The sequence below is a fragment of the Ailuropoda melanoleuca genome, chromosome 6 (assembly GCF_002007445.2).
Source record: "Ailuropoda melanoleuca isolate Jingjing chromosome 6, ASM200744v2, whole genome shotgun sequence".
NCBI classification, from domain to species: domain Eukaryota; kingdom Metazoa; phylum Chordata; class Mammalia; order Carnivora; family Ursidae; genus Ailuropoda; species Ailuropoda melanoleuca.
The window spans coordinates 76,309,018-76,321,880 of record NC_048223.1 but is presented as its reverse complement, the minus strand read 5'-3'; the positions used below and the strand labels follow the sequence as shown (position 1 = coordinate 76,321,880).

Here is a 12,863-nt window from a genome sequence, read left to right as displayed (position 1 = left end):
CCACCCCCCNGTTTTCTTCCACTAATGCTGCTACTTTCTGATGCTGGCTGTGATGTGACTCAGATCCATAACTCAGGGCCTCAGCTCGTCTCTACTTTTAATCTTACAAGAATACTCTTTTTAGGCAAGAAATCTGCTAGAGTTCCCTTTCATTTTCCCCTTTTAACTGCTAAAAGCTCTAGCAATCACTAAAAACAAAGTAATTACATATTTAAAGCTCACCCGACTTTGTGGCATTTGGCCAAGTGAGGAACTTGATTTCATTCTGAATCAAATGTCAATGCAGAAGGAGATATTAAAATTAAAGAAAGTACTGATTGCAGTTCAATTTTCCATCTAATAAGTGAACACTTCAAAATTCTGTAATGTTATACTACGAGTGTTTTACCATATCAACAATGTTTAGACAACATTTTGTTTTGAAGCTTAAGTCAGAGCCGGAAATGAAAAAAAAAAGAAAAGATTTCATTTTTGGAGGGGGTGGTTAAAGCAAGAACAAAATAAACAAAACTGAATTTCTAACATGCGTATGTGTAATGAGACATTCACACAGAGCATACTCTTGGGGTCCCCACAAAAGATAAAAACAAAACAACGACAAAAAATCACTACCACCTCTTTGGAATCAGAAAACTCATTTTTCCTGTGTATTCAGCAGCTTCTAGCACCAGCATGCAAAGATCAGAGAAAGAGGGACAAGAAAGAGAGAAACTGACAGACACAGACAAGCCTGTATTCTTCTGTTTACAAAATAAATGTAATTCCATCAAAAGCAAATCAGAAACTTTCAATCTTCTCATTAGGTTTTTACTATTTCTCTTACTCCATTCAATCTATCCTTAAATACTTCTTTGAAGTATTCTGACATCCATACTCTGTTTTAAAATGAAAAATAGGTTTTATCACACTTGGCCACTTGCCACAGCCCAGCTTCATGGCAGCTAGCAGAATTCTGGCAGTGCAAGATACAGGATACAGTGGGGGCAGAATGGAAATACAGAAGATTAGTTCCAAAATAAACACCTCCAAAAATCTGTCATCTTTGGAAATATATACATGTAGGGAATCTAGAGTTGGCAGCACCTCTTTCAAAGTATTCCTTTAAAGCTCTCTTCTGCAGCGCCCAGCCCTTCACCCTTCCCTCTTCTCCTCTACCTGCTCCAAATACTTGCCAGGCAGATGCATGTGTCAATTTCTTAAATCACCTATAACACGAAAGCACTACAATATTTTTCCATCACTATTTTTACTTAGTATTTTCTATAATCCTGCTTGTTTCTGCATAATCTGTGAACTCTTTTAAAATGATCTGCTGCTGCTTGAATCAAAGAAAAGTAATTCCTTCTTCAATTTCCATGATTTCCATCACTGTATTATCCAGGCACAGAGAACAAGATGATCTACAGATGCAGTATCCACAGGGCTGGAGGATTCAGATGATGGTCTCTAGGACTTTTTAACTCACTGACTCTCATTTATCTAACACTGGCTGAGTGTTATTGACACTGTATTAGGCTCAGTTCACAGAGTCTGGGAGAATAGACTACTATGGGCAACTTATCACCTGAAGTTTTCACACTCAGAATTCCTGTAGTGTAATTAAAAAGGAAAACAGAAACATTTTCTGTTTCAGACTGGCAAGCCACAACTCAGAATTAACAAATTACTAGAACAGTCCATCTTGGGGAATCTGGGTGGCTCAGTCGGTTAAGTGTCTGCCATCAGCTCCGGTCATGATCCCAGGAACCTGGGCTCCTTGCTCAGCAGGGAGCCTGTTTCTCCCTCTCCCTGCCCATTCCCCTGCGTGTGCTCTTTCTCTTTCCCACAAAAAAATAAAAATCTCGTCGGGGGGGGGGGGGGGGAGAACAGTCCATCTTACCTCAGCACTATAACATTAACTGCTTCTTTCCTTCCCACCCCCGTCTCTCCAACTCTCCGGATTCCCCAACATATCTTCACCTCTTCCCTCATACCTTCAGTAATTTGGATCGGAAAAAGAAGACAAAAGAGAAAGGTGGGACTAAGGCATAATGAACTGTTTAAGAGGAATGCAGGGTAAATTGTCTATCAAGATGTCAGAAGTAATTATGCAAACTGTCCTGAAAAAGAAATGGAAGCTATTTTTCTTCACTTCAAGCCCTCGACCCTTGTGAGAATAAGCAAATATATTATACTTGGGTTTGTGATTTTATACAAGCCCACCACCATGAAATAACATAAAAATTACTTATAAAGTACGATATGAATATGATATATGTCCTAGAAGTAGGCTCACCTGATTAAGCATCCTTATTTAACTGACCAAAACATTAATACCAAAGAGGTAAGTCACTTGCCCAAGGTCAAATAGCAAGTTAACAGAAGAGGAATGAACAGAACCCAGACTCCTATTATATCATACGGCACCTAATGCTCTTCAATTACTTACTTTTATTTTGGTGATTGAAACACACACACACACCACTTCCATCTCTTTTTTTATCTAATTACCTCAGAAAACTAATAAAAGATTCTGTGATGATACAACAATCCTTTGCTCCCACAGATTTCAAAAAGGCTCACTCCATGACAAATACAATCTCTTCTGACAAAGCGGATATTGTAATGACTCTAAAAATTGTCATAGCTGGGGTGCCTGGGTGGCTCAGTTGGTTAATTGGCTAACTCCTGATTTCAGTTCAGGTCAGGATCTCGGGATTGTGGGATGGAGCTCAGCACACAATCTGCTTGAGATTCTCTCTCTCTCTCTTCCTCTGCCCCTCTCCTGCTCACTCATGCACCCCTGCATGCACTGTCTCTCTAATAAAATATTTTTTAAAAACAAATAAAAAATTGTCATAGGTATCAAATACTTACCTTTGTACACCTAGAAGACCAAAGAACATATGCTTTCTAAATAAAGCAATCCAGTAAATCAGTTAAAATACTAGAGAATCATTCCATATAACTCGTTCTCGATTATTATGTGGTTTTACTTTTTATACTTCTCGAAGAACTGGGGTGGCAGAAGCAGTAGGAATCTCGTATCTTCATTTCTAATGTGAAAAGGGAGGTTGCTAAAATTTTACTCAGAAAAGGTTTCATGCTTAAGAATAGCTAGGTGTTTGTTTTAAATATAAAAGACCACCAAACATACAATGTTCAATATTCCCTAAAGGTAAACAAATATTACAAAAGTGGAAAATCGAAGTCGAGAACAAAGTCAAAGGAAATTACTCAAAAATATTCCTCTAATTAACTAATGTAATGTGAAGAGTTTCTGCTTTGGAAGAGTATAATACACAGAACACACACTTTCAACAAAGATTTATTGAATGCTCATCATGCTTTGTAAACTTTTTCCATACTGGTGTACGAATCTTTCAGATTCTGATGGTATGGGGTAGGCGAGGGGGGCAGGAAAATGAGGATAAGGTGAGCATCTGATATACAAATCTAAAAATCATTAAACCAGGTCAGCACATTTTTATATACAAAAGTAGAGGTACGACAGTCACAACAATGAAACATATTTAACATGACTGTAAAGAGAAACACACAGAGAAGGTCCAGAAACAAAGTTTCAGCACCTATTAACAGAATCAGACAGCCCTTGAAATGAATTACCTTTCTACCCAGTACCAGCTGAGTGATAGTCCACACCCAATCATCAAGTTCTATCAATTCTATTTCCTAAATCTGCCTTCTCTCTATTCCTTTTTTCTATCCCCAGTGCTACTGTCCTCATTCAGGCATCTTTTGCCTGGTCCATTAAGATGTCCCTTATTGGCCTCTTGGCTTTTCTGGTCCCATTCTCTCCAATTCAGCCTTCACACAGCTGCTATTGTAACCTAACAAAAAGCACAAACTGATCATGTGATTCACCTCATTGAAATTCTTCAGACACTCACCTATTGACCAGCAGTATCTTTCCAAACCGTGGCTTAAATTGTGGAATCAATTTAAATGGGTCCCCACCAGTATTTCTTCAGGAAAACAGCACAGAAACTATGTGTGCCTCATACATAGTAAAAATACCGTTTCGTGAAACTTCTACTTTTACACACACATGCACATTCTGGGTCATGATATAAAATGTATTTCTACTGTGGGTTGAGTTAAAAAAAAAAAAAAAAAACAACGACTGACCTACATAATAAAATTCCAACTCCTTCACAAGTCCCTTCACAGTCTGATTCACTCACCACAGCATAGTAGTTAAGAAATAGGCGCTGGAGCCAGACCCCTTGGGTTTATTTGCCAGATAGACCAGTCGCAGCTGTGTGATCCTGAGCAAGTCATTTACTGACTGTCACTTACCAGCTGTGATCCTGGGCAAATCCAGCGATCTAAGATAACTCAGTTTCACTATAAAAGGAGGATAGTAACAGTACCTAACCACAGGGTGTCACAAGAATTAAATAAGATTACCTATGTAAAGTGCATAACACATGGTGCACTTAATATTAATTATTACTGGTATCACTACTACTGTCCAGCCTAACCTCTGCCTATTCTTGCTCATACTCCAGTTATAACAAACTACTGGCCATTTCTCAAATACATCTTCCTCCCTCAGACTATCATGTCAGATGTTGATGCTCTCTAGAACATGAACTACACCTTTCCAGTCCCCCACACATTATATTTCCACCTATTTCAGCTTAAGTGAGGCCTCCCTTGTGAGACATTCCCCAATTGTTTTGAGTAGGTCTAAATGCTCCTAGTGAACCCCTGTAAGGGGGGGAAGAAAAGAATAACCAGTTACAGTCTGGCTTGTCGGTGTCTCCTGGCCAAACTGTGACCTCTTTGGACCACTTCAGAGGCATCTCTCTTTCCCAGCACAGTGTGTTATAAACAGTAGTTCCACAGATATTTTCTGAATGGCTCCAGGTTACTTACTCTTACTAGGTCTTCAATTTCTCATCTGTACAATGGGGGTAGCATTTTGCCTGAAGAGCTGTTGTGGAGTACGCTAGACAATGTTATAAATGTGCTATAGAAGCAATGCTTGATAATGGGTGGGACTTTCTAGAATCCTTAGCTAAATTACAAAGATCCTAAGTTAGCAATACCTTAAACCCTTATTACCTAATACCTGGAGGAGAGGATGGAGAAAGAGATTTCAGAAATGTAGTCAGAAAGATGGTGAGATCTCTTGGAAGAAAACTGCAGGAGATGCTTGAGAAAGAAACATGGCTGAGGAGAAGACAAAAGGGAAGGAGGCCTCACGCTGACACAGCGCCAGACCTAGACTTAAATCTCACCTCCAAAACATGTCTTGTCCACTGCTGTATCCTTAGCATTAAAACAGTTTATGACACTTAAGAAGAAATGAACCTACCTCACCCTCAATGTCCTCATCTATAAAACTGGGATAATAATGGCTCTCATAGGGTTATGGTGAGAATTAAATGAGGCAACACAATGCCCTCAGATCTTAGATGCTTCCTTCTATATCTACTCCTCTACATACAGGTCAGGCAGTTCAAGCTAACCTATTAACTCTCCTGTTCACAAAAAAATCAGTCACATTAACTTTCTCTAAAGTTTAAAGGAGATATTAATACTCTTAAACATCCTGTAACAACAGGTACTATAGATAAGAAGTACAACGTTGCCTCTCTTAGAAGGCAAAAAAAGAAGTCTAAAGAATCTTGTAATCTATAAGGCAGTAAAGTTTAAGACTACATAGGAGAATATCCTCTGGACAGCCTCATACACATAATGGATTCCTCAGCAATTCTTTGGTGATTATTACAAATGCTCCCCAAAGAATAAAGTAAACAATAAATACTAAAAACTGAAAACTTCAGTAACAAAGTATAAGAAGTAAACACCCCACTCTTTTGATTAATAAATACTATCAACATCCTTAAAGAACCATTGGAAAAGGCTCTTATTTTTAAGAGAGATGTCAAAATGCAATGTCATATTTTCTGTTTTTTTCCAGAACCGCATTAGAAAAAGTTCAGTTTTAGCATGTTATTAGACCTAGCTGGTGATATAATTTACCAAGTTATATTTTTATCAAAATAAAAGATTCGGAGTGCCTAGTGGCTCAGTTGGTAAAACAGCTGCCTTCAGTTCAGGTCATCATCCCACAGACCTGGGATCAAGCCCCACATGAGGCTCCCTGCTCAGTGGGGAGTCTGCTTCTCCTTCTCCCCTTCCCCCTCCCTCCGCTGTGCTCTCTAATAAACAAAATCTTTAAAAATAAAAATATATATATAAATAAATAAAAGATTCAAGCCCATACACAGTTTATGGGTTAATAATTCACTAAACTTACTAAAATTACTTTGCTTGAAGTCAACTTTCATGTTACACAGGCTTGCTCACTGCAAGCATTTAACAAAGTGCAGTTAAATAATTAAATGGACAGTTTCTCTTGCATATTCAACATGCACAGGACTAGTTTTTGTTGTTGTTTTTTTTTTAACATGTGCCATCAAGCTTGACCTAAATCATGGAGTAATTATTCAATATTGGGTTTGAGTTTAGGCACTTACTGAAAGAATATAGCCCCAATTCACTTTTTAAAACCCAGCTCTGCTTAACAGTGTTTAAAACAAAACACACAATTGTGTAATTTCGTAGGAAAAGAATTGAATGTAAAAGACAGCAGATGGGGAGCCATTTTCCGCTCTTAGTAACTTGCTGGGCTGCCAAGGTTAAAGCCCTTTCACCACTCTTGCACTAGTTCCTTAACCTAGTCTTTTTGAGATCTCAAGTCTACAATTTTTTTAAGTACATGTCCTCCATGGTAACATCTTAGTTTTCCTAATAACATGTTATTCCAGTAGTTACTTGTAAAATATCCATGAGCATTAATCAGTCAAATAGAGGATTCCCTTAAGTGATTATCTCAAGATCTTAAGGGTTGTCCTTAATCACAAAAAAACAAAACAAAACAAAACACAGTAATTTTTAAGAAAACCCACAGAGGCACAAAGAATATAAAAAGCAATGAGGGGTGCCTGCGTGGCTCAGTCGGTTAAGTGTCCAGCTCTTGATTTAGGCTCAGGTCATGATCTCAGGGTCCTGGGATAGAGCCCCAGGTCAGGCTCCGTGCTCAGCAGGGAGTCTTTAAGGATTCCCTCTCCCTTTCCCTCTCCCTCTGGTCCTCCCTCTCCCTCTGCCCCTCCCCTATCTCATACTCTCTTTCTCTCTCAAGTAAATAAATCTTTAAAAAAAAAAATGAAAGCAACATCCCTGCCGTTATTCAGATAATGGTATCAATGAAGTGCTATTGCAGAAGACCATGACCACTCTGGATTTCAAACAAGAGGTAGCCCCAAAACCAAAAATGATCTTTTTTGTTATCTTTGATATACACCATTCTTGATGCTGCATTCTCTACTTAGATTTCCTCTTGGAGTAGAGCTCCATAAAGCACAAAATAGAACCCCCTGGGACTCAGAGAAGTTCAAATAATCAGAATCTGTTGAATAAATCCAAATTTATAAATCGGGGGGGGGGGAGTCTGCTTTCCCTCTCCCTCTGCCTCCGCCCCCCACTCGTGCTCTCTCTCGCTCTTTCTCTCTCTCAAATAAATTAAAAAAATCGTTAAAAAAAAAAAAAGGATGGTTGCTTCCTTAAAAATAAGTCTGCTCTTGGAACTAATGTAACATTGTGTGTCAACTATATTTCAATAGAAAATAACAATAATAATAAAAGTAAATTTTAAAGGTCTGTTCTAAATATTTATCCAGAACTATCAAAATCTTAGTATTGTAGTAGACTAAAAAAACAAAAATTCTAGAACCTGATTCAATCATATATTTCTATTAATCATACTTTTGCTGGGCTTTGGGCAGAAAGCAAGTACCACCACAGAGCTAATCCAAAGGTACCCACTCTATGGGTATACTATCATAAAGCAGTATAATATACAATCAAAGACCATATGGCAATACCAAAGTTAAAGCAACTACCCAAATATGGGTACTCAAGTAACAGACCATTAAACAAGTCAAATTGGGGAAAGGGTGCTCGGGGAGAGGATAAGCATACCTTCTCACTGGCAAGCAGACAAAAAGGTACATATTCAAGTAATGCATGTTTAAGTGTCACCTATATACCTAGCACTGTGTTGGAGTCTATGAGAGACAACAATGCAATACTGTCCTACCTCTCCTGTAAGATTAGGTACCCACAAATGAAATATTTAGATACAAGACAAGTCAGTATCAATCTGTGTCCTGCTAATAATAAATCCTATCAGAATTTAGACAGGACAGAATAGAACAACAGAAAGGGATTAAGAGCCAGGAATCACACAAATTAAGATTCTGATTAGAATATCTTGAATCCACCTCCATTTAAAGAATTTTAATCTCAGATGTCATAAACCACACACATCACCTAATAAGTCACTTCCCTCAGTTGCCATTAGGTCTGTTTCCTCATCTGTGAAGTGAGGAGGTTAGCATCAAAGAGGAGTCATAGGTCACAGTCTCTTACCTGAAATGGACCGTTGAGGTTAGAGGAGTGATTAAGACTGAAATTCAGTTGCAAGAACTACATAAACATTTAATATAGATATATGGAACATTGGCTTAAGTACAGTGGAGTATTTGTGCTGGGATGGATCTGGCTAAGTAAGATGGGCTAGACCATGAGAAACCCAATTAAAGAACTGGGACTTGCCTCTGTGTCAGGTAATATAACCTCAGTTAAAATTGTCAAGTTTAACTGAAATGTTATCACTGCCAAAGAACTACAATGTGTAAAATAGAGAGGGGCGGCCACAAACTATAACAGTCCAATGGCACGCTTAAGCAAGAGATTTAGTAACTCAACATAGCTGTTGACCACTAGGAAATGTTAACAGTCAGGCTTTCATAATCAGAGGTGAGACAGTTTGATTTAGCACAGCAATTACCCAGCTCACGATGAAAGGCAGTTTCCCCTCAAAGTATCATCCTTGAAAATAGCAGCCACCTTCACCAACCACACAGAAAGGCATGCAACAAACATTTTACATCAGTCTTCATTACAGTCACAAGCTGAGGAGCAATAGCAGGCTCTTCACACAGGAAAGGAAAAATTACGCTAGATGGTGCTAAAAATATTGAATAAGCCCCTGCACCTTTATTTCTATTTACTCATTTGTATGATCTTTTAATGAGGAAGGTGGGGAAGGGACAAGTTATGTCTTATAACTTCAAAACCGCATTTACCAATGAGCTGAACTGTATTGCTTTGGACTCATTCTGTGAACTTGGAAAAGATTTCAAAACGCACGCATCTCAAGCAAAAAATTAACCAGCACCATAACTGGTTATGTCCCCCTGGCTCTAATTTACTGTACCTACTACAGCAGAACAAAAGTGGCACAAGCTGGGCTTGTGATCTAGTCCAATGCAGAGTGCCATCTGCTGCACATGCACAGAATGTGTCCTATGCAAGATTCAACCTTAGTGTCACTCAGGGACCTTTATAAGAGCAAGTTGTTTGTTCCCATATTTGCCTCATTCAACATCTCTGCCTCCAAAAACATCTACTTACAGGAGAATTCCCATTCATGGGACTTTAAAATACCGATACTTTCCTAACAGTAGTTTTGAAAAGGAGGAAAATATTATGAAGGAGCAATTGCACTTTAGAATGAAAAGAACACGATAAGGGGGTCAGAATACCTGGGGTGGGTGGGAATCCTAAAACTGTTGCATATTAGCTGTGTAATCCTGGCCAAGTCCCTCCCCTTTCTGAGCCTCAATTTCAGGCGTAAAATGTCAAGAGTTAAATCTCGAAGAGATACCTTTCAAACTGAGTCTTGTGAGGAATCACAGAATAACAGATGGAGACAGCTATATACAGGATGCCTTCAGAGCAATCGTAGAAAAAGAAAAAAAACCTGTTTACATATTTTCAATAATCAGGTACAACTTTTTTCAAAATCGTACAATTCTAAGTTCATTTACAAGTCAACATTCCCATGATAACACCTCAGCCCTTCAGAAATAACACTTCACTTAACTGTGCTTTCAGTTACAAATTCAGCACATCACTTTTACCCACCCCAGAATAGCACAGAAGAACACTTTCATGAAGTACCCACACAAGGAAGACACTCACAGCCTGACAGATTCGCATAGTGGAAAATATACAAGGCACAAATTTAAAAATGCTAAATGAATACCACACCCAAATAGCCTTAAAAACAAACTGTGCAAAGTCAAAAGATGTATTAGCAAAATACAGGGATAAAGACAACTTGGGAAGTCTTTAAATAGTTTGAGAGAGAGGGGAATGCCATCAGATTTTTGGATGGCTTTATGTTTTTAGGAAAACAAAACACATAAATGGAGGCTATGAAACATGCAAATCTAAACTGAACTGTGGAAAAGCTCGGCTCTCACCCAAAAGCTTCAGCAAAGCAATATGTCAGTATGCCAAATATGAAGTACAAATTTTCTTCACAAGAATGAGGATAGGATCCATACGTGTGACTAATAATAACAATATCATCTTGCATTTACAGAGCATTAGTTCTTTTCATAGCTCTTTCAGACAATTTCATGTTGTCAACAGTCTTGGGGTATCCTCTCTGAAAACCTCCAGTTCAGCTTCCTCTCAAGAGCTATGCGAGCAGAATAAGACAGGTGGATGTATTTGTTGAGATCTGAAGGTACTAGTTTCTTCTATCAGGCCATCTGCAGTGATTCTCTCATTACCACACTGTACAACTTAGCCCTAGGAAACAAAAACTACACTCTTTCGCTCACAGTTGGCCAGAGACCAACACAAATAGGTCTAGAAAGTCCAAGGAAAGAGAACCCGCTGACTTGTTAGGTCAAGAACTCCATGCCAAGTTGATCTCTTGCAAATGAAAAAAGAATTCACGATCACTCACAAATACATCCCAAGGCTGTTCAAACAGAAACTCTCCTTCGTCGCCAGCCAATGAAATCCAGCAATAACTGGTTAATTCAACCACCAAATCCCTGCCTCTGTGAACAACTTGCCTTATTCACTTCCCCTCCGCCTGCTGCCCACCCTTCCTTCTTCAGGCACGCGTGAACAAGCTGATAAACCAGTCCTCCAAAACGACCACCGAGGACCTTTAAGGACCTGAGGGGATGGAGCTTGCCTCCTGAACCAATGCAGCATCCATCGCGAGGGGGCTCTTCCCCGTGCCCACACACGCAGGAAGTCACGGAGGGGGATAAAGTTTGATTATCCCTCTTGCCCGTTCCCAAAGGGCCGAGAGAGGACGAGGGAGCGGCCCCGCTGGGGTCCTGGGCTGCTCTCCGGAGACAGTGCCCAGAAGCATGGCACTGCCACTCTCCTGACACACACCCTAGGCAGCCGCTGCAACTCAGGACACCCCAACCCGCCCGGAGGAGGAGGGAAAGGGGACAACTTGCACGGGGCTCAGTTCGCGAGCGATGGGGCAGAGCTGTTAAAAAAAAAAAAAAAAAAGAGGAGGGAGGGACCGAGATCGGGGGCGAGTCAGTGAGAGGTTCAAGTCCCGTCCCTTCCCCGCCCTGGTGCCCCGGGTCCTGCGGGAACATCCCCGCCATCGCCCCTCCTCCTCCTCCACTCTGCTTCCTCCGCCCTCCCTCCCTCCCTTCCTGGTCGCCGCCGCAGGCGCCTGAAGGGCACGGCGGCTTCTCGGTGCCCGGCAAGCTCGGGAGCGGCCGCGAGTTGAGGTAACTCGCCCGCTGCCCCGGCGGCCTGCCCGCCAGCGGCTCCCTCACGCCAGCGCCGCCCCGCCCTCCCCGGAGCCGCCGGGCGCGCTCGCTCACCGTCCGGTGGTGCTGCTGCTGCCGGTGGCGGCTGACGCCCAGCGCGGGGAAGCAGCCGGCAGTCAGCGCTCCGCAGCCGCCAGCGCCCCCGCCGCCGCCCCGGGAGGAGAGGAGCAGCAGGAGCGATCTACCTGCGGCGGCCGCCATCTCTCAACTGGAAACGGCGCCGATCCAGGCAGCGCAGCGGACGGCCGGGGCGGAGCTAAGACACGCCACTCACCGACGCCGGACCAACTGCCGCCCTTGGCTGAGTTGATGAGGCGGAGCTTCCTTCAAGGCCCAATCGACAGGCGGGAGAACCACACTTGAGGCTGCCTGTCACTTCCAGAGTTACCTATTGTGGGACATACTCAATTACGGGCAAATTCTAAGGAACCGGTAATTGGCACCCGAGCCCCTCAGAATAGCAGCAGTAGAGATGGCATACTCGATTCGGCTAATCTTCACCAAGGATAGAGCTATGATAAGGGTAACTGGAGAAACAGATATTTGTGCTAAGCTTTGTACTTTGTGAGTGTTCTAAGTTGGCAAAATATGTACCAAATTAGTAATCATTAAGGATGCTAGAACTCTCATTGACACGCCCAGAGTTATCATTCATAACTGATGGTATTTGGATATGCTGAAATTAACCCTACATCAAAGGGCGATCTAATGACCGTGACATGTAGCATAATGTAGGAGGGGTAGAATGCTTATGATATCAAAGTCCCAGAATGAGTACACGCCATCAGGGTGAATTAACAGACCTACATACATTTCAAATACTCAATTCATTTTTACAGCACCTTTTAGACTGATACTCTTACACTCTTCAGAAGGAATAATAATTTTCTTGTGTGCGCTTATTAAACTATGGAAACAAAGTGTTGGTAATTTAATAAAAGTCATATAAAGGTTATTTTAATGAATTTTCATAATTTAAATAAACTAGCCACTAGGATACACTTTGGGATAATCCTTGATCACTTCCTCTTGAAAAATACTTCTTTCCCCCAAGAAACAAGATCATAAAGAAAGCTCATTAAAGACTGTGAAAAAAAGTATTTTCTTAGAAGAGGATTTCCTTGCTGTTATTATAAGCTGGTTAGTCCTCACATCTTTTAAAATCTGAAACAGGAGAACAGT

At 40.9% G+C, this 12,863-nt stretch overlaps 1 protein-coding gene across 1 annotated transcript in view; it reads right to left on the bottom strand.

Annotated features, from left to right (window-relative positions):
* Positions 1–11,909, bottom strand: part of MCU (mitochondrial calcium uniporter) — a 193,336-nt gene extending 181,427 nt beyond the window's left edge. Inside the window, exon 1 of the mRNA XM_034662667.1 lies at positions 11,736–11,909. Within this exon, the coding sequence (XP_034518558.1) occupies positions 11,736–11,882 (147 nt within the window). The 5' untranslated portion in view covers positions 11,883–11,909. The remainder of the gene's footprint in view (positions 1–11,735) is intronic.
* Positions 11,910–12,863: the final 954 nt, after the last annotated feature.